The sequence below is a fragment of the Crassostrea angulata genome, chromosome 3 (genome assembly GCF_025612915.1).
Source record: "Crassostrea angulata isolate pt1a10 chromosome 3, ASM2561291v2, whole genome shotgun sequence".
NCBI lineage: Eukaryota > Metazoa > Mollusca > Bivalvia > Ostreida > Ostreidae > Magallana > Magallana angulata.
In genome coordinates this window covers 18,250,222-18,275,540 of record NC_069113.1, presented here as the reverse complement: position 1 = coordinate 18,275,540, position 25,319 = coordinate 18,250,222, and the positions used below count along the sequence as shown (strand labels likewise).

The window sequence follows — 25,319 nt, the reverse complement described above, 5'->3', positions numbered from 1 at the left end:
ACTTTTCTGAAAGTGAAAAATAACAATACAAGCAAAGGTCTATAACACACAATAGATGGTTTTTCATTATCATCAGTGGATTTTTTTTTCATTCTGAGTAAACATCATCCTTAAGAACAAAATTTAAAATAAAGAAATTTAGAATACCCCTCATTGGTATGAATATTTATTTCGAAAAAACTTTGCTACTTTTTACCCCAGTCAGTGGCAACAAAGAGAAAGTGGATCACGTGGATTTATATATCATCCATTTAATTAAGATTTCTTCATCCCGGTTCTCCCCTTTAAATATCCAGCCCGCAGTTTTTATATTAATTTTAAAGGTTTAATTATACCAAGAAAGCAATTAAGAAGATTTGTGGACATAGAACAATGCATGAAATTACAATGCAAACAAAAACATATGGTTCTACATATTAAGAATTTATCATTTGTACGTGTAAAGCATTAATTTCCGCGCTTGCGCGGGATATCACCTAGAATCTTTTAAAAAATTAGGAATCTGTTGTGAAAGTCTTGAATAAAAGTATAAATTAAAAAAAATTAGGAAGCTAGCGCAGTTGGCTGTACATAGTTATAGAAACAAGAGGCCAACAGAACTTGAAGGCCCTGTCACACTAAGTTGCGTTCCCACAGCGTGTTTACGGCGTTGTAAAATTCATAGAATTGCCTAAGATCGCAAGGAAAATTCAGAAAAAAATATACAATTTTATTTGAAATTTTACAAGTGGAGATGTCACAGCGTCCTAACGGCGACCGAGACGTTCCTACGGAGCTCCCACGGCGTGTAACTGCGTTTCCACAGAGTTCTATTTAGCGATTGACTGCGCTCTCACTGAGTATCCGTCGAGTGCTCACTGCGTGCAAGGAGTTTTTACCGCGCGTCCAAGTGACAATTTACAACAAAGGCATCAAATGGCATGAATTCCATCATGAATTCCTTTGATAGGACCTGGAATATTAGCAAATGCTACTTTTTATATCGTCATCCACATCCAGTTTGATAATTTCTACATCACTTGCTATTGTACAACAACCATTGTTCGAGTTTTCGTGGTCTGGATGACAACGCATTAGAAACGTCGTGGGAGCGTAAAACGCTAATAAACGCAGAAGGAACGTCGAGAAAGCGCGATGAACGCAGCAACAGCTCTTTGGGGTCGCTGTGTGAACGCAGCCAAATGGAAAACAACTTGTTCAAACGCTGTGGATGCGCAGTGAGAGCGCAATAGAGACGCAGTGAGATCCGAAAGGACTCCGAGAGGTCTCCGTGCAAACGCAATTGACTTATCACTGCGTATACACTGCGATTAGATGCGTTCCTTCAGCGCGGCAACGGAGCTCTCATGGCGCTGTTGGAGACCTTACAGCGCTGTCACGGCGATCTCACTCCGCTTCTACGGCGTGTTTATCAGAACGCAGAGCCACGGGGCGTACTTTGTGCATGTTCAAAGTGCGCACCGTCACATGGCGTTCTAAAATGTTCTAGGCGATTCCATCGCGACGAACGAAGATGCCGTTGCGTTGCTACGGCGCTGTAGGAGACTCTTCTGCGTTAATCTTGGCGTTTAACATTATTAAAGGACGCAGTTGGATCACCGTGAGAACGCAGCTCCGGTGTGACAGGGGTTTTATCGTCACCTGAGTACCATAGATCATACACATACCTTTTGAAGATTTTCATATATGCATTTAATTAAGCTTCATTCTGGAGTGAAATAAAATCTTAGATAAGGTAATGACCACCATATGCATCTTCCTACCTGAAATTTTATGACAAGGACATTGATAGGAAAAAGTTGTCCCAGATTTGTTAACTTTCAATATATGTTTATATGTTTTCATAGAAAAACCAAGGATGGCTGGTATAACTGTTTCATGTTTAAATAACTACAACTTCTTCCCATTCTTATCCCTCGGGGCCAGGCAGACACTATTCCCCTTCATTTGTACGAAAAATCAAAAACCACTGATAAGTTATTTTATCAATTTTCATGTTTTTCCTGTTCGGTTATCAACCATTCATTCAATGACACCATCGGCCATTTATTAAGATAGTATTGTACTTTGCATTGTATTTTGGCTATCCAATTAATAACAAGTTTTCTACTCTACCTTCTCAATTACATTATTTTCCAATGATTAATTATTAAATATTAAAAGCAAAAACAAGATAAATAACTTCATTAACTGTTACACCCCTTACCCAAATCTTTGCCAAAGGCTTTTATGATATCTTTATTTTTGATAGATACATGTAACTTCATTCATTCTCTTCTTAACAAATGTAGTCCACTCATTTCTTTCATTAAATTCAAGGGCTGAATACAATGATTAAAATCTTTAACATAATATATAGCCCGTCCAAACCCAATTACGTGGATTGATTTCACACTATATGACTATTTTGGCCCCACCCTCGAGTCAAAACATCTTTCCAGGAGGAAGAAAAATTTTCAATTTTAGTAGAGGGCTTCCTAGTCTACAAAAATATGATTTTTTTTGTTACAGATATGTCGCAGTAGAGAAGAAGATTTTCTGAAAGTAAAGTTGATTACTTAAAATAGAACACACATCAATTCAAAATTGCCAAGTGACAATTTACCAGGAAGTTTTTAAGATGAAGTTTAAAATTGTTAATGGATGACGAACAGCAATTACCCTAAAATATATACATGTTCAATGTGGTCATATCCCCTCACATGCCTCTCGACCTCAATTTCTGTTCCATGACCTGGGGACCACGAATATCAACATTTAACATCGTGACAATATGTACATAACTTTACATCCCACAACTGTGATAGAACAGAAGAAAATAATAAATCAATAACAAGCTCACTATGTGGTTGCATTGGCCCCGCCATGGGGCCTGAACCCCTGAATTAAGAATTAAGTGGATATAAATGTTGAGTCCCAGAAGACTTGTAGACATGATAGGTGCAAGTTAGGGGATATGAATACTGAACAGTCGATGAACATTAAATGCAACTGTATTGTATTGTTTATTACCAAGAACCATACGATTCATAAGATTAACATAATAACATAAGTAAAGTGTACAAACATGTGTAGATAATTTTTAAAGATCACAATCTTAAATTGTAAACATGTGAAGGTGTTGTAGCTAAATCATTCGTAAATTTTTGTGACAAAATTTGTACAATGTCACGTCAATTCAATAAATGTATTTTTCTCAAATGTAGTTATAATTTAATTAATTACATTTGCAAAGTAATTGTAAATCAGTTGATTACATTTAAAAATCCTTGTAATGGTAATTATACTAATTTAATCGAAGGTTTTATGCAGGTAATTCTAATTTAATTATGATTAATTCTTGCAGATCAAAACTTTTGTTTGTATGGTACATGGATCCACGTCACATGAAACAGGACGAAATGAAGTCGAAACAAGCGTGTACTGCAAAATGCGAACATACGAATTGGCTTAGAGCCCAAAAATGCTAGCAAATTAAACGTTGCAAAGAAGAAACCATTATGATATATACGTTAATGTTGTCTATTTTGAAATGAGATGAATGTATGAATAACAATCATTTTATGCACTAAATAGAGGAACATACAATGCACTTGTTGGATGTATATACAGCAAAACTCGGTTATAACTAAGTCACTGGGACTTAGGAAATTACTTCGTTATATCCGTAATTCGTTATAACCGTATAAGAAATTTATTAAATTTACATAGCTGGGGATCCAAGATGACTTCGCTATATCCGTAAATTCGCAATATCCGTGTTCGTACTAAACGAGTTTTGCTGTATATATTTCTATGAAGAATTTAATGACTACAGATAATATTATATAGACTCGCACATACATGTTCATTAGTGTATAATTTTTCTAAACTGAAGCATACATATTTAGCTATATAGTTTCCGTATCATATAAGCTTATAAAATCATTGTTTCCCCATTCTTAATTTGAATACAAAAACATTCCAAAAAATCAAGGAAAATCTGTATTAAAACAAGGAACTTGTGTTTATCCATGTAGTTTAACTGATTTCTACGCTATATATTCATTATTCATTATATCTCAAATGGATGTACTGGTTAAAATTTATAAACATTGTACCGTGTGTTTACATTTTTTGATGTCAATAATTCACAGTAAGTAATTATGTTTGTTTTACACAATTATATGATCGATGCTTTAAATTTAGGAGGAACTGGACGTTGTAGTGTAAAATTATCTGTCAATGAACATTTTTGGGTTTTTAACACATCAGCATGTCCTCTACAACATGTACTATTTTTGCTGCTACTCTCATGCCTTGCAAGGGAGGTTTTTTGATATGAAATATCCCCTTTTCTGGAATTATGAAATTTTCAATTTCAATTTTCTAAATGATTATTCAATTTGATGGATTTAACAATAACAATAAAACAAGTTGTCAACAGTTAGGAACACTTATTACCCTTATTGAAATGTCACAGAAAATTTGACTAACAATAAAGTGAAAAAACAAAAGCTCTTTACCAATATGAACATTGGAAGATTGTGTTCATGATTTGTAACATTTCCATAAAAGATCTGTGGTCTTGTATAAGTAGCATGGCTGCATGTACTTTGTGTAGAGTTACATGTACAAGTATGATTTTCATTTGTGAACCGTTCCAGTGAAGTCTTTTAGCAACTCATCAAGGTCGATACCATCCAAATGTTCTGCTACTGAAGGTAAAGCAAGCAGGTTATGAGTTGATCTAGAACGAACAGGCACGAGATCGTGAACAAGAGATCCAGGTGGGATAATTTGCAGAACTGGAGGAGGTGCTGAAAGAGCGAGTCTTTCTGTAGATGGCAATGCCAAGGGTTGTTAAACTGGGCATACATTCTGGGATATGGTTTGACCCATTTTTATCTTTTCTTCTGTATCTACCCTCTGATACGTTGTTAGGGATTGCACAGATTTATGGCCAGTGACGGCCATGATTTGAGCGGTTCCCTACATGTTTTTTAGAGAGAATAGTTGCCCCTGTAGCACGTATAGAGTGTTTTGTGTATGGCGGGGAAAGTTGACAGTCTATACTAAGCTGTGACATGAAGCTGCTTAGAGTTTTGGATCTGATGGGTAAATTTCTGTACCACACAGCACTTTCCTTCAGGAAGGAGTCTAGTGGTCTCTGCCACAGCCGATCATTTAATGGATGAAGTTTACTCACGTACATAAAATTAAGGATTTTATGAATAATGTGTAGGCCAATATTTTTTTTCATGATTGTTTTTAATGCATGTGGATTAATAATATTAATCAATAGATATAATTGATATATTATTATTATTACCAGTAATCACTAAAAGAAATAATCTTCCTTTTTTATATATTAACAATAAACTATAACATGTAATGAATAAGTTGAAAAAAAAAATGATTTATGCTACAAATGTATATTTGTATGTTAATACTGATCTTTTTTATTCTTCTGTTATACATACCTGCATGGTGACTCGGGCATGACACCTGAGTAGTTTTCTTTGTCATTTACCCGATGATTTTTCGTCAACTCGTGTGTGGTTTTCATAATATTTCTGTAGTGTTTTGGGATCCGTGTGAACCCTTACGTCCGTTTTCCTCATCTTTTCCATGTCTTCCATACCTCGGCGGAAGAACTAAAGCTTTATATCAAATTGTATTGTTTTTGGTAGGCGTAGGGGTGTCTCCGGATTCATGAACATGGACGTATATAGCTACGTTCGATCTGCCTCATTGATAACCGGGTGGGGATCGACGACTGCCAGTCCCATTCTCTTCATTTCTGCCATCTGGGCCCTGAAGTTTGTATTTGCGTCGGTGAAGCATGAATCTTTCACAATATCAAATTCCTTGTTATGAGGGGGAGACTTCAAATATCTATTAAGTCCATAACGAATCAATTCAAAAGATGTCGCCTTGTATCTACCTCCGTCAGGTTTTCGCAGATCAAGATAAAAGTGCGCTAGCGTCTCGTTCAGAATCGTAAGATTCAAAAAGGACACCTGTTGTTGTTTTTTTTCAAATAATCACAGAGAATGTTAGCATCTTTATGTTACTCCTAATAGTGTTTTCCGAATTAAGCCGAATCCTTTTTTGTTGAATTTTGTCAGCAGACGTATCTGCGAAACGTCTGCTGTCACTGGCAGCCATTTTGACCCCAATATAAACAAATCATGGAGAGATAACTTACTATGTATGGAATATACATGGTCTACATGTGACTGTTCTAAACCAATGTTTTTCATAGAATTTAATAGGAGGTAAGATATAATAACAATCTACATATCTATATATGTAGTCAGAAAAGTAGCTAATACAAATACCAATATGGTATCATGGTCTGTATAAGTATATCAGGAGTACACTTAGATCGAAAAGTATTTTGACTGTATTTGAAAGCATTAGTATTGACTTAAGAAAGCATATAGAAGGCATTCAAATAAAGCAAATAGTTAGACGTTTTCCATGTGAAAAAGTATGATAAGTTAAAACTAGACACGATCTCGTTGCGAGCAACGAGGAGGTCTTCCGTCTGATTTTAGAATTTGAGATATATGTTCGATCTTGATTTTGCTATTTAACAGCTAAACATGATTTAGAATAGAGAAACGGGGTCTACATTCTAAGGGCAAATAATACTATTTTGTTTCAGGGATAAGAGCTTTGATCAACAAGTGTTTAGAAATTCGTCACCGTTCTTGAGATATCTGAGAAAAAAAAGTTTTAGGGGCCAGTCCCTTACCTCCTTATTGGAGCCGCTGAACCAAATTTTGAAGGTTGCATTTTGTAAAGTACATCATTTTGAGCATCTTTTCTTCTACACTGCATTTCAAAATACTTTTCTTTTTTAGATATAGGTGGTCATAGTTTATAGACTCTTGACCCTTAAAAAATCCTTATTCCATAACACCTGAGTAAATCATAACATTACTTGGATACATAACTGTAAGATAAACATATTTGCTGCTATAGCCTTTCATTAAACTTCCCTCAGTAAAGAGCTACATATGAAAATTTTTAGAGCCCTTTAGTTCCCTAATTTTAGGGGCCATCCCCGTTTTTTTATATCAAATAAAAGGCCATTTTAATCTCAACACATTTTGTTCAACAATTGTTTAGAAATTCGTTACCGTTCTTGAGAAATATGGGAAAGAATGTTTAAGGGGCTGATTCCTTAACTCCTTATAGGGGCCGTTAAACAAAAATTTGAAAATTGCATATTATTTAATACATCATTCTGAGCATCTTTTCTTCTATACTGCATTTCAAAATATTTTTCCTTTCGGAGAAAAAAGTGATCAAAATTCTATAATTTTGGCCCCTAAAAACCCCTTATTATGTAACACATGATAAAATCAGTATATTGCTTGGATACATTACTGTACGATAAACATATTTGCTTCTATAACCGTTCACAAAATATCCCTCAGTAAAGGGCTACAGATAAAAGACTTTAGAGCCCTTTTGTCCCCCAATTTGAGGGGCAAGCCCCTTTTCTTGTTATCAAATAAAAGGTCATTTAAATCCAAACCCGTTTTGCTCAACAACTGTTTAGAAATTCGTTACCGTTCTTGAGATATATGGAAAAGAACATTTAGGGGTCGATCCCTTAATTCCTTAAAGGGGACGTTAAACGAAATTTTGAAAATTGCATATGATTTAATACATCATTCTGAGCATCTTTTCTTCTATACTGCATTTCAAAATATTTTTCCTTTCGGAGAAAAAAGTGATCAAAATTCTATAATTTTGGCCCCTAAAAACCCCTTATTATGTAACACATGATAAAATCAGTATATTGCTTGGATACATTACTGTACGATAAACATATTTGCTTCTATAACCGTTCACAAAATATCCCTCAGTAAAGGGCTACAGATAAAAGACTTTAGAGCCCTTTTGTCCCCCAATTTGAGGGGCAAGCCCCTTTTCTTGTTATCAAATAAAAGGTCATTTAAATCCAAACCCGTTTTGCTCAACAACTGTTTAGAAATTCGTTACCGTTCTTGAGATATATGGAAAAGAACATTTAGGGGTCGATCCCTTAATTCCTTAAAGGGGACGTTAAACGAAATTTTGAAAATTGCATATGATTTAATACATCATTCTGAGCATCTTTTCTTCTATACTGCATTTCAAAATATTTTTCCTTTCGGAGAAAAAAGTGATCAAAATTCTATAATTTTGGCCCCTAAAAACCCCTTATTACGTAACACATGATAAAATCATTACATTGCTTGGATACATAACTGTAAAATGAACATATTTGCTTCTATAACCGTTCACAAAATATCCCTCAGTAAAGGGCTACAGATGAAAGACTTTAGAGCCCTTTGGTCCCCTAATTTGAGGGGCCAGCCCCTTTTCTTGTTATCAAATAACAGGTCATTTAAATGTAAACGTTTTTTGCATTACATGTGTTAACAAAATATTTTTCAGAAAAGAGATAAACTAAGAAAACCATGAAAAATTACGACGTTTTTTTAGTCTCAATTTTCGGGACCAGGCGAGCTTTAACGCCGATTGAGCATGACAAATATGAATGCCAAATAGCACATCTATAATCTCTTGTCTACAATCCCTGAAAGTTTGAACTCAATATCTTTTACCGTTTAGGAAGAGTTCCCTGGACAAGCCGACCCTCTGGAAATCGCTACAACGTCATTATCTCAAGAACGGAAGTGATGTCATCAAAATAAAAAAATATGTATTTAGTTCAAATGAATATCTATCGGATCTGAAAGTTTCATGAAAATCGATTGAGCCATCTGCGAGAAATCGCCTGAACAAAAATGCGTAAGAAAAAAAACCAAGAATAACTAGAGCAAAGCTCGTTGCAAAGCAACGAGTGGGTCTTCCGTTAATGTCAGAAGTAAAGCTGGAAGTTCCTGTCAGAAGCAGAGCTCTAAAACCAACAACAAGAGTAACGAAAATAAAAAGATGAAAAAATCGAATTATTCCTGGTACGACTTAACAAAATACGAATGATTTTAAGTACGACTTAACAAAAACATTTCCGATTTCAAGAACGACTTAACCAAAAAAATCCGAATGTGTTCAAGTACTATTTAACAATCATTTTTGGTACGAGTTAATTTTACTTTGAATATTACGCTATTTTTTAAACCAAGGAAGCGGAATCAAAATTTCCGGAAAAATCAATTTTTAAACCCCGATATCTCTGTTATGCATCGTCCGATTTTGAAACGGCTTTCAGTGTTAGATTCAGCTTAATAGGCTCTACAAAACACATATTCGTTTTTGATTTGATCAGAAAATTCATTTTTTCGAAAAAATTGTTTCACTTCCGGTTTCGACCGGAAGAGACAAAATAAATTTTTCTGTACATTTGCCATAAGTCAATCCGCAGATTTACAATCACAGAAAATTTCAAGTCTTTATAAACAGCCGTTTACGAAAAAAGTGCTGGACAAAATCACTTTTTGAAAATTTTTAAAATGACGTAACTAGAAACCGGAAGTGACTTAATGACTAAAAGTTTGAAGGCTTCAAGGGACAAGATATTAAAATAATCCCTGAAAATTTCTTGCAAATTGGTTGAATAGTTTTTGAGATATAAAGCAAAAAAGAAGTCAGAAGGAAAAACAAGAAGAATAATAATAATAAAAACTAGAGCAAAGCTCGTTGCAAAGCAACGAGTGGGTCTTCCGTTAATGTCAGAAGTAAAGCTGGAGGTTCCTGTCAGAAGCAGAGCTCTAAAACCAGCAACAAGAGTAACGAAAATAAAAAGATGAAAAAATCGAATTATTCCTGGTACGAATCAACAAAATACGAATGATTCTAAGTACGACTTAACAAAAACATTTCCGATTTCAAGAACGACTTAACAAAAAAAAACCGAATGTGTTCAAGTACGACTTAACAATTATTTTTGGTACGAGTTAATTTTACTTTGAATATTACGCTATTCTTTAAACCAAGGAAGCGGAATCAAAATTTCCGGAAAAATCAATTTTTAAACCCCGATATCTCTGTTATGCATCGTCCGATTTTGAAACGGCTTTCAGTGTTAGATTCAGCTTTATAAGCTTTACAAAACACATATTCGTTTTTGATTTGATCAGAAAATTCATTTTTTCGAAAAAAATGTTTCACTTCCGGTTTCGACCGGAAGTGACAAAATAATTTTTTCTGTACATTTGCCATAAGTCAATCCGCAGATTTACAATCACAGAAAATTTCAAGTCTTTATAAACAACCGTTTACGAGAAAAGTGCTGGACAAAATCACTTTTTGAAAATTTTTAAAATGACGTAACTAGAAACCGGAAGTGACTTAATGACTAAAAATTTGAAGGCTTCAAGGGACAAAAAATTAAAATAATCCCTGAAAATTTCTTGCAAATTGGTTGAATAGTTTTTGAGATATAAAGCAAAAAAGAAGTCAGAAGGAAAAACAAGAAGAATAATAATAATAAACTAGAGCAAAGCTCGTTGCAAAGCAACGAGTGGGTCTTCCGTTAATGTCGGAAGTAAAGCTGGAAGTTCCTGTAAGAAGCACAGCTCTTAAATTAATAACAAGAGTAACTAAAATAAAAAGATGAAAAAATCGAATATTCTTGGTACGACTTAACAAAATACGAATGATTTTACGTACGACTTAACAAAAACCTTTGCGATTTTAAGAACGACTTAACAAAAAAAAATTCGAATGTGTTCAAGTACGACTTAACAATTATTTTTGGTACGAGTTAATTTTACATTGAACATTACGCTATTTTTTAAACCAAGGACGCGGAATTAAAATTTCCGGAAAAATAAATTTTTAAACCCCGATATCTCAGTAATGCATCAACCGATTTTCAAACAGATTTCAGTTTCGTATTTAGCGTAACCAACTCTACAAATCTCGTGAACATTTGAAATTAAAACGAAAAATTCGAAAATTCGAAAATTTTAAAACACTTCCGGTTTGGACCGGAAGTGACGGAAACTAAATTCCAGCCTTATGTCCAAATAAAAACGATCAATGCTTCAACACAGAAAATTCCAAGTCTCTATCTTGAAGCATTTTTGAAAAACGCCCTGGACAAAATCACTTTTTTTAAATTTAAAAATTGACGTAACGTAAAAACGGAAGTGACGTTGTAGTTTAAAATTTAACACCTTTAAGGGACAGTGATACTCCATAATCCCTGAAAATTTCATGTGAATCCGTTGAAAACTTTTTGAGATATTAAGCTTTAAAAAAGTCAGAAAAATAAAGAAAAAGAATAATAATAATAATAATAATAAAAAGAAACAATAGAATAACAAGAGGGTCTTCCGTTGGAAACGGAAGACCCTAAAAAAAACAATAGAATAACAAGAGGGTCTTCCGTTGAAAACGGAAGACCCTAAAAAACAATAGAATAACAAGAGGGTCTTCCGTTGAAAACGGAAGACCCTAATAATAGGGAAAAAGAAACAAAGCAATAACAATAAGGTCTTCCGTTGGAAACGGAAGACCTTAATAAAAGAATGTTTTAAATGTTTTATCATTAGGATTAGAGTGCAGTCTTATCAATTTCCAAGGGAGGGGTCGGGGACAACGCATAAAATTGTAAAATAGTGTTATATATAGATAGATAGATAGATAGATAGATAGATAGATAGATAGATAGATAGATAGATAGATAGATAGATAGATAGATAGATAGATAGATAGATAGATAGATAGATAGATAGATATATCATGTGTGTGTGTGTGTGTGTGTGTGTGTGTGTGTGTGTGTGTGTGTGTGTGTGTGGCAAAGGCAAATGTCATACACTGTCTCAGTCTGTTATTTGCAGCTAATTACCAGCCATCAACAATTCTTAACAAAGTTATGCCAGCGTATTATTCTAGTTTATCTATTTTTTCTACACTTAACAGAAAGAAGCATTCAATTTGATAATAACTATATCGCTATAGGAATCTGTGGGGAAAATGATGTTTTAGAATTGCAAGGCTTAAATATTTGTATTTGACTATAAAGCATCTTTGATTAAGGTTAACGGTTTTGATAAGAGTTTGATAAGAGTGATCAGGTAAAAGATATGGTTCCTGGACATCATATAAAGTTGTAATATACTATTACATGTATTTGTGTATTTATATGCAAATATACTTGCTACTTGTATATGTCATGCCCCACGAGGCGGTAGTTTGGATATAATTTATATTTTATCGTATTTTAATTATAGAAATATAAATGGAAGACAATCTTGACAATGCACAGAAGTACTGGCGCGCTCAAGCAACATTCGAAGCAAAGAAAAGTGGGTAACAATGTCTGTCGCTAAATGGCTTCATTAAAGCTTTAAAATTAAGACCGATTTTATAAGCAAATCGCGTTTTTGTTACTGTTTTCAGATCGCCAGGTGCGCTATCAACATGGAAAAGGCCCTTGCAATATTTTCATATTAGATACATCTTCAAGTCTGGGAATAGAAGGATTTATACAAATGAAAAAAACGTTCTCTACTATTATTGACGGTAATTTCAAATTTCTTCAATAAAGATACCAATCAATGCAATGCCATAAACAGTTTTATTGTCTGAAATTTTTATTTCTAACTGGATAGAAATGTAATATTTTGCTTTTAATTTCAGAGTTTGCAAAGCATTCAGACATCGATGAGAACGTCGCTATTATTGTTTGTGGACTACAAACTAAGGTTCATCGGTATTATTCCAACAATTATGATGATATAAAACATTCACTGGGTTTGTTTAATTTTTTATGAACTTTTATTACATATTTAACTTGTAAATTTAGTTTTAATCATATGTATATACATGACAAACGGTTAAAATGATTTAAATTAGATTTGGGGGGGGGGGCATTCCAGAAAATACAATCAAATTTAATTACCATTATGGAAAGATAAGAACTTATGTAAATAGTTTATTAAAATTCTTAACGTAATAATTAATGTTTAGATGACGTTGAGTTTGGTGGATCCTCTCCCCTAACAGCTGCATTTTTCCTCTCACTTGGATGTATTCAAGAAGGGGCCGGTATATGAAATGAAACAAAAATAATGCTGATAATAACATTGCAAAATTTTATTATTAGTACAATTTATGACATATTTATTGTTATATTTTTTTCGTAGAAATATTTGTTTATCATGTTTTGTTCTATATCAGGTCATACATATAAAATGGGAGAATATGAGGTTTATCCAAGAATAATTCTTATTTCGGATGGAAGACCAACTGACTTTACAAATATCACTGGATCAGATCTTAATGGCGAAGAATCTCCGCACAATTATATCGAACGTGTACGAGACTTCCAAATCGAATTATATTTCAGTGAATCGAAGAAATTCCGTTCTTAAATGATATTAGCTCTTCAAATCAGTAAACAAAAATTAAACTTTGATTTAAGTTATAATTATTAATCATCACTATTTCATGAAAGTATGATGTAGAGTCGTCTGACAATAAATTAAAATCTATTTCCTATCATATTATTTAGAAAACAAGAAGCAAAGTTACAATAGAATTTAATTTTTTTATATGAAGTACTACATTTTTTTCGACAGGACATAAATTATTTACTGCAAGTGACGAGAAAAATCGGTTGGACAAACCCAATTTTTTGCATTCCTGTAGGAAGAGACCCTGATATAGTAAAGTATTCTTTGCAAATGTTTTTGTAAAGTTTATCAGTATATTCAAATGTATTCAATGTACAAGCAAAGGATATTAAGCAATTTTAAATCGTTTTATTAACTTAAATATGTATTGATGGATAAAATGAGAGTAAAATGAACCAAATTCACATATGAGAAGCCGGTAATTTTGCACTTCCATCTTTTTTAAAGAGTTATATTTCCTCGATAAAAAATAATGAATATATTTCTTTCTTTCAAAGTACTTGATTTGAATGATTCGTGTTATTTTATATTTTAATGAAGAGAAAGTTTATGCATATGTTTACCATGAATTCTGTGTGAATATCTACTTACTTTTAACAATATTTTGGTAAAACATGCGTTGTCAAAAAACTTCTATCTAAAATTAAAGATTCAATGAATTCGACGATAATCAAACTTTTGAAAATCCCTTTGGTTCCGTATTTTAATTTATAAATACCTTCAAAATGATAAAATGATTAAAAAATCGAACCATATATTGAAAAGGTAAAAATTGTTATCTTTATACATTGAAAACCTTAAAGAATAAAAAAAAATGATTTTGAGGCATTAAATAAATTTTCTTTTTTTTAGACAACATTAGAATATATAAGTATCGAGTCACGAGGAGGAAAGATTGTTCGTTCAGATGATGCAGCGCAATTTGCCAAATACTCACGAAATATAGTACGCAAATTAGTTTTATAAGCCCAATTATTTTTTTTGGAATAAAATAAACATAATTTATTTTTTAAAGTGTTCTAAAAAAAAAACAAAAACGTACAGAAAAGAGGATGTTACTTTATTTTTTGCCAAAGTTCGGTTCCCATATCTATGCGACAGCATATACATTGTGTTAATAAAATGATCAGTTGTATTTCAATAAACCTCATTTGTCAAAGTCATAAATGCAATTTTCTGTTCAACTCATTTATTGAGCATTTTAGTATTTTATTCATGGCATATTCATAACACAGAGAACAGCGTCGATGTTGTCTGTTACAATGGAGAATGATAGCAATAAAAAAGAAGAAATTTTGATGTCCCTGGTGTGTACGTTTCCCAACAGAGTGTTTACAGAGATGGACCAGGTACGTTTATTGAATAAAAGGGTTTTGACTGTTAGTTTTTAAACGATTTTGAAAATAAAAAATCCTTAACAATTATCATAAAGTCTAAAGATACAAACATAATATTTTATTAAACCGAGTGTCAATTGTTTACATTTAGAACGACATAATTGAAATATGTTCGCGAAAATCATCATATAGGCCTCCTGATGAGAAAGATAAGATCGAGAAGGATATGGACCCTCTCTTTCAAGAACGAAACCCTCAAATGCCTCCTTTGGGTTCAAGGGTAAAACGAGGACGAGACTGGCGTTATGAAAATCAGGACGACTATGGTCCTGGTACCGTTATTGGCCACTCTAAAAGGGGTAAATTTTGTACAATTCATTGTTTATATAATGTATCAAATCGTTTGTCATATATCTTTATCATAAAACGTAAATGTTCCCCAAAAGAGAAAAACTTGGCACTTTTCACAAAAAGCGAGAATGAATCATGGGTTAAATATACTGTAGAATCATAGATGTTCGTAGGGGACCAATGTTCGTGGCTTTCGTGGCTAACTCTTGCCGCAAATAAACATCCTTACGAACGTTTATACAAGCATTTGTTTAATATTTATTTACAAAATAGAACTTGCTATCAACAAAATTACTTTCCCATTCACCAGGAAAATGCTGGCTACCCACGAACATTTACCCTCTGGAATAAAATTATTCCACAGTAAATATGGCATCAAGCTCAAATACAATGTAAAGGCTATTTAAGTAAACAATAGATCTTAATTTAAAACATTTGTCTGATTACCGTTAGGCGTACAATTTGTATAAAATATAAAGAAGCCAGGTCATTATTTTTTACACTATAATGACTACAATTTTTGTAATCCTTACAAAAAAATCCAAATAAGTGAATAAATTATATAATTTATACATATTGTAATATTAATGTATATTATAATCTTATATCAACTTTAGGAGTTCGACTTTATTTTCCATTGCGCATGTTTTTGCGCATTCTATTAAAATACAGTGTATCTACTTTTATGATTTTTTTCGATATCATTTATAAAATTTAACACAATAAACATAATACAGATAAAAATATTTAGTATTTAAGTAAGTTAGGAAAATTTTATTGTTGAACGAATTTCTCGTTGTACGATAGGTGAGCATTGCCAATGTGCTTTTATGACGTTATGATAAAAATAAGCTTTGTATGGGTGCGTTATACATGTAAGAAATAACATAAAAGAAAAGGTAAATATTGTACTTCGTTGAAAATTCATACACAGAATAATGCTATCCGTGTGGGTATTTTCCTTAATTTCTAAATGAATCGAATATACTATTCTGCATTTGTAATACTCCAAATATACTATTCTGCATTTGTAATACTCCAAATATGTAGCAAAATTTGGTGCATTTTAAAATTTGAGATGGCCCCCACTAAAAACCAGAGAGTAGAATTTAGTATTTTTTATATATAAGGTAAAAAATGATTTATCAATTGTATACTGGTCTGTGATATCGTACGGAAAGTATGTTTGTTGCTATGTAGTTTTAAGAGGAAGATTGTTAAAGGGTTTTTCTTGTGTATTAATATGTTACCATTTATTTAGACTCTTCTTTGGTCGTCAGTGTGGTTTATCAGTCTGAGATTGAATCAATGTAGAATAGTAAGAATCTTTAGGTTGATCCCCTCAGATCCCAGATTACTGTTACGTTCGATCATACTCTGCTTTTAATTAAAATACTTTGCAAGGAATGTCTTCCAATATTAACAATATTCTCAAATATTGTAAATAATGTGTATTACTACATGTACTACTATGATTTAATTTTGTTGTGGAATACTTTATTTTTAAAAATGTCAAACATATTTAAAATAAAGATTTAACGATTTTTATTTTTTAAATGTGTGGTATGTTGATTCCAATTTTAAATATCCATCGCCGTAATTTTTTTATATTCTATAGACGAGTGGCTGATTGTAGAATGGGACACAGGGTTAAGATGGCCATATAGATTTGGAACTACAGGTACACCATCAGATAAATACGACGTAGAGCTGTGCTGTGATCCACGTGTATTGGTCAACGAATTAATTGCTACAGGCTGCCTCGTCACAAGGGGTATATTCTCTCATACATTATTTTGTAAAGATGGTTTTCAATTTTTTTTTTAAATCGTTTAAAATACGATAACAGTTTACCAGCTCATGGGTTTACTGCTAGTCTGACAACTCAAGCTGAAAACTTAAAGGTGTATAATTTATTTCAATATATAAGATCAAGTTTATGTAATTTTCAAAATTCATTGGCCTCAAGTCATCGATTTTTTTCACTTTACATAATTTGACACGCTTTCAATAATTAAGATGCAATACAACCTGAAAGGGTTGCTGTGAAACAAAAGTATCTGAAGATATTTTGTAATTAATTGCAGCAGTCACAGAAATACAATATTTAATAATCACATACAAATGTAACGATTTTCATATTATAATTGATTTTTAAGGGCAAGTGAATAGTTTAAAAATGATACCATGGTAATTAAACAGCACTTTTTTTTGTCACTTTACTTACTTTATTACAAAATTGGTCCTCTTTTTGATAGTTAGCACATGAGACCGTTACCAGAGACATCTATGCTGGGCTATCCTGTGTCCATCTCTGTATATCTATTAGTCCCCTACCGGTTTTCACCGGAGGGGACTATAGCTTTCCTCTGCGTCCGTCAGTCCGTCTATCCGTCTGCTCACTTCAGTTTTCCACACTTTTTTCTTGATGCGTTTGAGGAATAATATGAAATTTGCTGAACAGCTTCAAAATGTCAAACTACAGATCAAGTTTACACTTTTGTAGCGTCCGGTTGACATATTTTCGAGAAAATTTATTTTTTTATATTCCATTTTTTTAATGTTCGGGTTCGATATTCTGCATAACAGTACACTGTTTTCACAATTTCCACAACCCGGTAGGGGACGTGTATTGCTTATGCAATACTCTCAGAATCCTTGTTCATATTAAGTTGTCCTCCTTATTTTTTTTTTTCAGTTTACTCATACAATAATAGTTTTTTATTTAAGAAAGTTAATCTGTTGTTATTGCTTAGCAACAAAAATATAAAAAGGAAAATGAAATCTGTAGCTACGATGACAAGGCTTAAAAACAGGAAAATCTGCATATTTTGAGGTACATTTGAAGAATATTTAATCGCATCTTTGAAATACTACTTTAAAATAACCAAAATTAAATTAAAAACAGGTATTTCAACTTTTCAGAATCGCTTTTTTTTTTTCATTTTTTCGTATTTTTAATATTGTTACCACGTTACATTTGTCATTTTTTCCCTATAGCCTGTATATCTTAAATGTATAAACAACTTTAAAAAGTTTTAAATTAATGAGGTCGTTTTAATGTATGATAACCTCTATGGTATTTAAGAAATTCGAAAACTCATGTATTTAAAAATAACTACCAGTTTCCATGGTAACGTTTTTAAAAATTCTATCTGCCACCAAATTATATTTTTTTGTAATTTTAGATTTAACCATTAGAATTTAATATTTTATACTTCATTACTCAACTAAGCAGTAGTTATTTTCCATATTTAATTCATAGTTGTCCAGTTGTTTTTCCATTTTTTAATCTTTGGTCTTTTTCACAATAGCAACGGCCCTCAGCAATACATTTATGTGTTGTTGTTTTTTGTTGTTGTTTTTTTTTGGGGGGGGGGTTAAGTAGAGGCTGCGTTGTTACGATATATTAATGTCCTCAACACAAGTGACACAATTTCAATAAAGTATAATTGTAACTTGCAAGTGTTTGCCACTAAAGCATTTTAAACGCTTGCTCATAATTTTAAAACAAGTCAAACGAATTTTATTCAACGCAATAAAATTAATCACCATTTATCATTTTTTTCTAACACAAAGTAAAAATTTTTAAGAAATGATTGATCAAAGATCTTTTTTGTAGTGTATTTTTTTTTACAAGAAAAGAAACCAATATTTACTTTCAGTTAATTTTTTTTAAAAACCGAATACTCGTTTTGGATGGAAACATGATGTTTTAAAGCCTAACAGATGTTCTCAAGTGATGCACGATGCATTGATCTTTATATACATTACATATTTATTTACACTTTATGCTATTGGTCTCTTAAGTTTTCTTCCAAAATCGGAAAACAATGTACACTCTTAAAATTATGTTTTTCATTTTTCAAATTATTGCATACAATAAAACGATTTAGAGAGTGAAAGACAGTGAAATAGAGATTGTTTTGCTCATTATATGTCTCAATAAATTATTTAAACACCAAAGTTTAAATCTTAATTTTATTTCTCCTAATTTCTTACTTTTCTGAATTTTACCAATATTTGATTGAATATATCAAATAAGGACTAATATTAGTTTTAAACGATTGTCTAAATCTAATTATGTTGTTACTATGTTGTTGGTATTGAAATTATACGAGGTCATTGAACAATTATTAAAATATGCCATATGGGGTTGATTTTGTGTATTTTATTTTTTTTAATTCTTCATATTGTGTGTTGCCAATATCAATATTAGAAACGAAGAGAATATTAAAACATAGAATTTGTAAAATGATCTGAAGTAAGACACATGAAAATTTAATTAAGGATTATATTGCTAAAAAAATTAGCAAACAAAAATAGGATCAAAATATAAGACTGAATATCTCATTTAAGCATTTATTGCTTATTTGTGGATGTCGTCGGTCCTATGTCACACCGAGCGGTGCAAACAAAATGAGTACCGCGCGTTAGCGCAGTATGATAATTTGTCTGCACCGCTTAGTGTGTCATAGGACTGACACATTCAAAAATAAGCATTCAATGCTTATATTTATATTTTCGCACTGATTTTTTTTTTTTTATGAAATATTGTTTATCGCAGATATAAAGCCATTATTTGCGCTCTTAATATGAAACATACATGAAACAGCCATATTAACATGTTATTAAGTTAGCTTTTGCAACTATAAATATATAAAAAATCTTTTTTATTAAGTATTAGATATATATCAATGATTGTTTTTCAAAAGTACATATCAAATTGGTTATGTAAGTTTGAAAGTTTCATTTAATCTTACATAAATAAATATACGCTAAACACGAAAAGACGTTTGTATCTGTGCTCATGGCGCATGAATTAGCAAAGTGTATTCATAGAAAATTGAACGTCGCAGATTTCCAATGCACACATCAGAGGAAACATACACTGAATGTAAATATTTTAATTTAAATATATGTTTGTCATCGCAAATTTTCCTTAATTAAACAAAACATGGATATCAGAATTGCTAAAACGTTGTTATATTGTGGTTTTCTAAACAGTTTCTGATTTCGGATCTTACATGTTGTACATCTAAAAACTATATTTTGTGAAAACTCAGACTTTGGGTAAAGGTAACTCTGAAACGTTGGGTCTGGAAGATATATAGACAATTAGCACTTTGTGTATGGGCATGGTACTTTTATTTTCAACAGTAAACTAGGCAAAATTGCTAACGCACCACCTACTACTTCTTTGATTGTTTTAGATCTGAACGCAACAAAGATTGATTAGTATATTATTTTAACAGTTTATAATAATACAGAAAATGAAACATCATTTGTTGTAATCTTATTGACCAGTTGCTTTGGGTACTGTTTATGAAACATTGGTAGCCCCCATTATATGATTCACATATCAATATCAGGTGTGGGCTCCATTTGCTCGTATCAATGGGATCTGTCTGTCTTTTCGCCTAGTATTTACGCGACGCTTTGGAATTCTTGCTCGGTCCCTCACACTTCCGGTTAGCGCAAATTTCCGGTACAACCTTGCAATTGACGTGTGGTGCCTTTTGGCTACCTTAAACGACATTTTTTTATTTGATAAGCATGCTGTGTCATGTTTTAGCAAATATCACCGGTAATCGTACAATTATTAACATTTTTTCTAACCTCACCAAAGGAGCATTCTGCAGAGACCATACCAACTGTCCTGCCACGCTCTTCTGCGATCAAACGCGCCATACCCCGTCGGGTTTTTTGTGAGGTTTTAGTAATGCATGCATTAATAATAAGATCATGAAAAAGAAAGTAAAGATTTATCTTTCCAAAAGAAGTGTGAGCACGATTTGAGCATTTTTAAAGAAGAGTCATGCTTCGGTTAACATTGCATCCATTTATCCGTTTGGACATTTAAATGTCTTACTTATATTTTAGTATCTAAACTTATTTAAACATTAAATATATCTTTAAAAAATTCTAGGATGTAAATATTATTTTATTTCAAATGGTGCGTTAGCAATTTTGTCCAGTGTATAGTTTCTATTCGTTCCTCGGCATGGTTTTTCCTGAAAAAAACCTGTTTTGTCCAAAAAAAAGTTTTTCAAATATTTACATTTTGCTTTTTCTAGCAGTAAACATGCTCGGGTGTAAAGAGACAGACCGACAGAGGTAGCTCGAGGGGTTCCTGAACGTCTGAAAAATTGTAGTAAAAAACATAGTAAAAGTATCGGAAACGTGTGAAATGTTGGAGTATGACAAAAATCTGTATTAAACGGTCATTAACATATGATTCGGTTTATTTTCACCCCACCACATTATTTGCATATGCAATCTATGTTCTTTGTCTTTAAATAAGATTGTAAAAGTATTTAATTGTTCAGTGTCATTTAGGGAAAGACTGGGTTTGGGGAAATCAAGATGAAGGTGAAGGAAATATTGGCTCAGTTCTTACAGTGGAAAGCTCTGGAGCAGTAGGTGTACGTAATTTAACAAAACATAACATATTTAAAAATTGATACATATAAAAACATATTATTTCTGGTTTGTTTTTGAAACGCTTTTAGTCTTATCGGCCCCATCTTGACTTAAACTAAGGTAACTTTTGTAAATGATTTTCAACGTTTCTGTTTTAAGCAAATTTAATGAGATACTAAAATGTAGACATAACTATTTAATAAAATTTCATCCACAGTCATTATAGAACATAAATATCATATTGTATTTTATATATATGTACTACACAGTCGTTTAGAGAGAGAGAGAGAGAGAGAGAGAGAGAGAGAGAGAGAGAGAGAGAGCTAAACTCCATTACAACGAACACGGGTAAGCGAATTTACGGCTTTAACGAACTCTTATTCATGTCCCGGCACATTTTATAGCGAATATGCGGCTATAGCGAAGTAATGTTAAGACCCTGGCGGCAAACGAATTTTATCATCTTTATAATGACTATTTTCCATTTCAAATTTCATTGAAGATACATGCAATTTTTAAATGCATATATTAAATACTCAAATTCAAATGGTACACGGATTTTTTTTAATTGAAATGAAATGTTTATAGTGACATTTTTGTAAAACTGATTTTATAACATCCGATAGTTTGAAAAACTGTCAGCTGATTATTGTATGACGAATTCCATTATAATTTTTCTTACGAATTTGTTATAAACGTATACCGAATTACGGCTATTTTTTCAATGGTCGCTTGAAATTCGTTATAAAGAGTTTTGCTGTATATAAATATATTGCAGACGCGAATAAAATCTTTTTTTGGAACTTCATTCTTAAGGATGTTGATTAACAATTATTAATCACCAAAAATTTAGGTTCACACATTTAAAGGTAAAAGTGGCATTTCAAAAACAGCATAGTATTTTTATATTGTAGGTGCGATGGCCACATGGCTTAATTAAAACTTACAGATTTGGACGTGATGGGTGCTTTGACCTGGAAATAATGTATATATAAACAACATTCATAAAACCTTACTTGTGAAATACTTTACTTTTCGATTTGTATGAAAAAGACGATTCGACAAACACACATAAACATACAGATCTCCAGACACACACGTCTAAAGCACTTTTATGATCTTTTCATCTAATTTTCAACATTTCAATATCAATAATTTTAATTTCCTTTTAATGTTTATCATGTACGGAGAACTTAAGAAACTGTGTGTCCTTTTCTTTCTTTTCTTTGTAGCTATATATATACGTTTCATTTTTCATTTATTATAAGTAGATTGTTTAACAAATTTTTGTGGTTTTTGTGCAGTAACCCATTCTCGCCAGAAGCTACCAAACATCTGAAAGATCAAATGCGTAAATGTGTGCATAATCATTCTGAGGGGGCTCGGACGGACGCTAGTGAGGGTAATATTTCATTTCTTTGTAAACGGTATTAAAAATAAGAATTAACCAGTTTATTTTAATGATGGACAACACTACATACACATTAAAAAACCTACAGCCATCAGTATTATACTTTTCAAAAATTGAGGTCTGCATTCACCAAATGATAATAATGCATTGTTACTTCGAATAATTTGTTTAATTCATTTTTTTTTAAAAGCATTGTTGATCTCTGATAATGTACGCGTCTTTACAATCAACGAGACGTCTTTTGATTTTTTTCTTTTTAGTTTTTTTTTTTAGTTTTTTAATATAGTTCTTTTATAAAAGAGAATATATCTATATGCCTTGCAAATTATTGATTTGAATTTTTCAACATCATATCTTCCATTTATCGGACTTAACATTGATATGCAATGTAAAGTTGACTCATTTCTTACGAGAATAGATTTCGAAAAAGCATCAAGTTTGTCCACTAAACTGCGTGTAGAAGGTGAGAAAATGCCAAACGTTGACTCGTTTGTTAAACCAATTCTTCCTGTTCCAAAAGGAAAATACTTTAAAAATAATAAAACCTTGGACAAATCAACTGATATCGAAATGGATGGCCCGATATTTATACCTGCAATAAAACAATGGTGGTGGAAAGATAGCAAAGAAGAATGGTATCCATTTCCAAAGGGGGAAAATGAAAGGATTAACCAATGTTACGAACGTTACCCTAAGTCAACTGTTGTTGTCTCAATCCAAAACCAGTCGTAAGTCTTAAATGTTATATTGTTTCTCAACTTAAAGCAAGATAATACTCGAGCGCATGTAACTGTTAGTTGTTGTTATAAAACGCATATGTATTTATCATGTTTGATATTTAGTTACAGGGTTGTGATGGCAAAAGGATTACAGATAAATCTGACAACAAAAGAAGTTTTCCAGATAAAACTCGTAAAACACGGGTCAAGTCCTTGACAAAAAAATCAACGAATTCAACAGTATTAATTCTAATGAGCTTGGTTCGAGAAAAAATTAAAAGATATTTGGCGTACTTATTTAAAGGTCTGAATGATTTATAATGAAATAAAAACTCATTACATTTGAAAACTATGCATCACTGATATGTTTGCAATCTGAGAGCGCCTTCCTGAAACAAACTACAATAAGACAATTATCATTTAAGAGGACTTTGATTTGACCTTTTTCATTGACTAAAGACCACTGAAAATGCAGAGGTTAAATGAGACCTATCTTGAAGACGAAGTTTTCGTCTTAATTGGGTGTCAAAGGATCAAATGAGGTGATAAGAAAACCGTCTTGCTCATACTCAGACCAATTTTGGAATATGTTCACACATGCAACCATTAGTTGTAGAATAATAAAACAAAGTTATAGAGATTAAGCATCTAACAATAAATGTTTAGATCTTCGACATTTTTTTAAAATCATTTATCAAAGATAAGATAAGAATCATTGTATCAGAGTTTAAAAATCTTGCGGTAAGTCCAAAATTATCAGTGTTGTCGATGCAAAGGATAAATAACCATAACTAATTAAAATCATTTTTGTAAAAGCACAATTGTGTATAAATATATACCTTATTGCATCTTCTCCAACTTTCATTATAATTTTAATGTTGCCAATAATTGCAACGAAGGAGGTTCAAATAAATATAATTGTCATGTTTGTTGATGGGAAACTTTTTTAAGTCTTTCCTGTACCAGATTCAGCGTAATTTTTGAAAATTGTTTATTAACAATATATATAAAAATTCTGCATATATCTGTTTTAAGGAATCATTTTGTTACGCGTTTTTTCAAAAAAACAAATTGATGCAACAAAGTCTCTTCAATATGCATATTGGTTATTTCTTTTGTCACCAGTTAAAAATGAAAACAAATTATGTTAAATGTGTAATTATATTTATACACCTAAAGTATATTTAGGTTCTCAATTGTGTTCAATTTAGTTATTCATAAAAATAATTAAAGGCAAATATTATATCAATTTGATTCATTAACAAACAAAATAAAATGATTTGGGAATTCCAACATGAAAACAAGAATCCCAAGGGCCACATCGCTCACCTGAGCAACAATAGGCATGATAAAATCAGCTTCATGGAGTCATAATACCAAATATTTTGACAATGTGGTATAATACATGTAGATGCTATACAAAAAAATCTGTTTCCCCTTAATATTCTTATATCTATAATTAAGTCCCTTTTCTACCAGGATGATTTTATAGTCATATCACATTCAGCATTGCAGTTCTCCAATTGTAAACAATTGTTTATATTCAGGATATAAACCTACATCGAACTCTGAGGCCCAATAATCGTCCAGGGGTTAACGTTTAAACAATTATAAAGAATCAGCAATATACAAAATGCATGCATATAAATAAAAGCACATTGTAATAACATTTCAGTTTTTGTGAACAATTAAAATGTTTTCCTTTGTA

The 25,319-nt window shown here is 31.9% G+C and overlaps 1 protein-coding gene across 1 annotated transcript; it reads left to right on the top strand.

The window, feature by feature from the left end:
• The first annotated feature begins 4,043 nt into the window (after positions 1-4,043).
• Positions 4,044-24,540, top strand: LOC128177145 (uncharacterized). The gene is made up of 16 exons (XM_052843724.1): positions 4,044-4,135; positions 12,186-12,260; positions 12,355-12,477; positions 12,595-12,708; positions 12,925-13,002; positions 13,135-13,271; positions 13,536-13,622; positions 14,223-14,315; positions 14,606-14,719; positions 14,859-15,066; positions 16,677-16,832; positions 21,398-21,483; positions 22,396-22,466; positions 22,786-22,883; positions 23,311-23,620; positions 23,735-24,540. Exons 2-16 carry the CDS (start codon positions 12,194-12,196, stop codon positions 23,826-23,828), a joined length of 1,836 nt encoding a protein of 611 aa, XP_052699684.1. The 5' UTR covers positions 4,044-4,135; positions 12,186-12,193; the 3' UTR covers positions 23,829-24,540.
• The last annotated feature ends 779 nt before the right edge of the window (positions 24,541-25,319 follow it).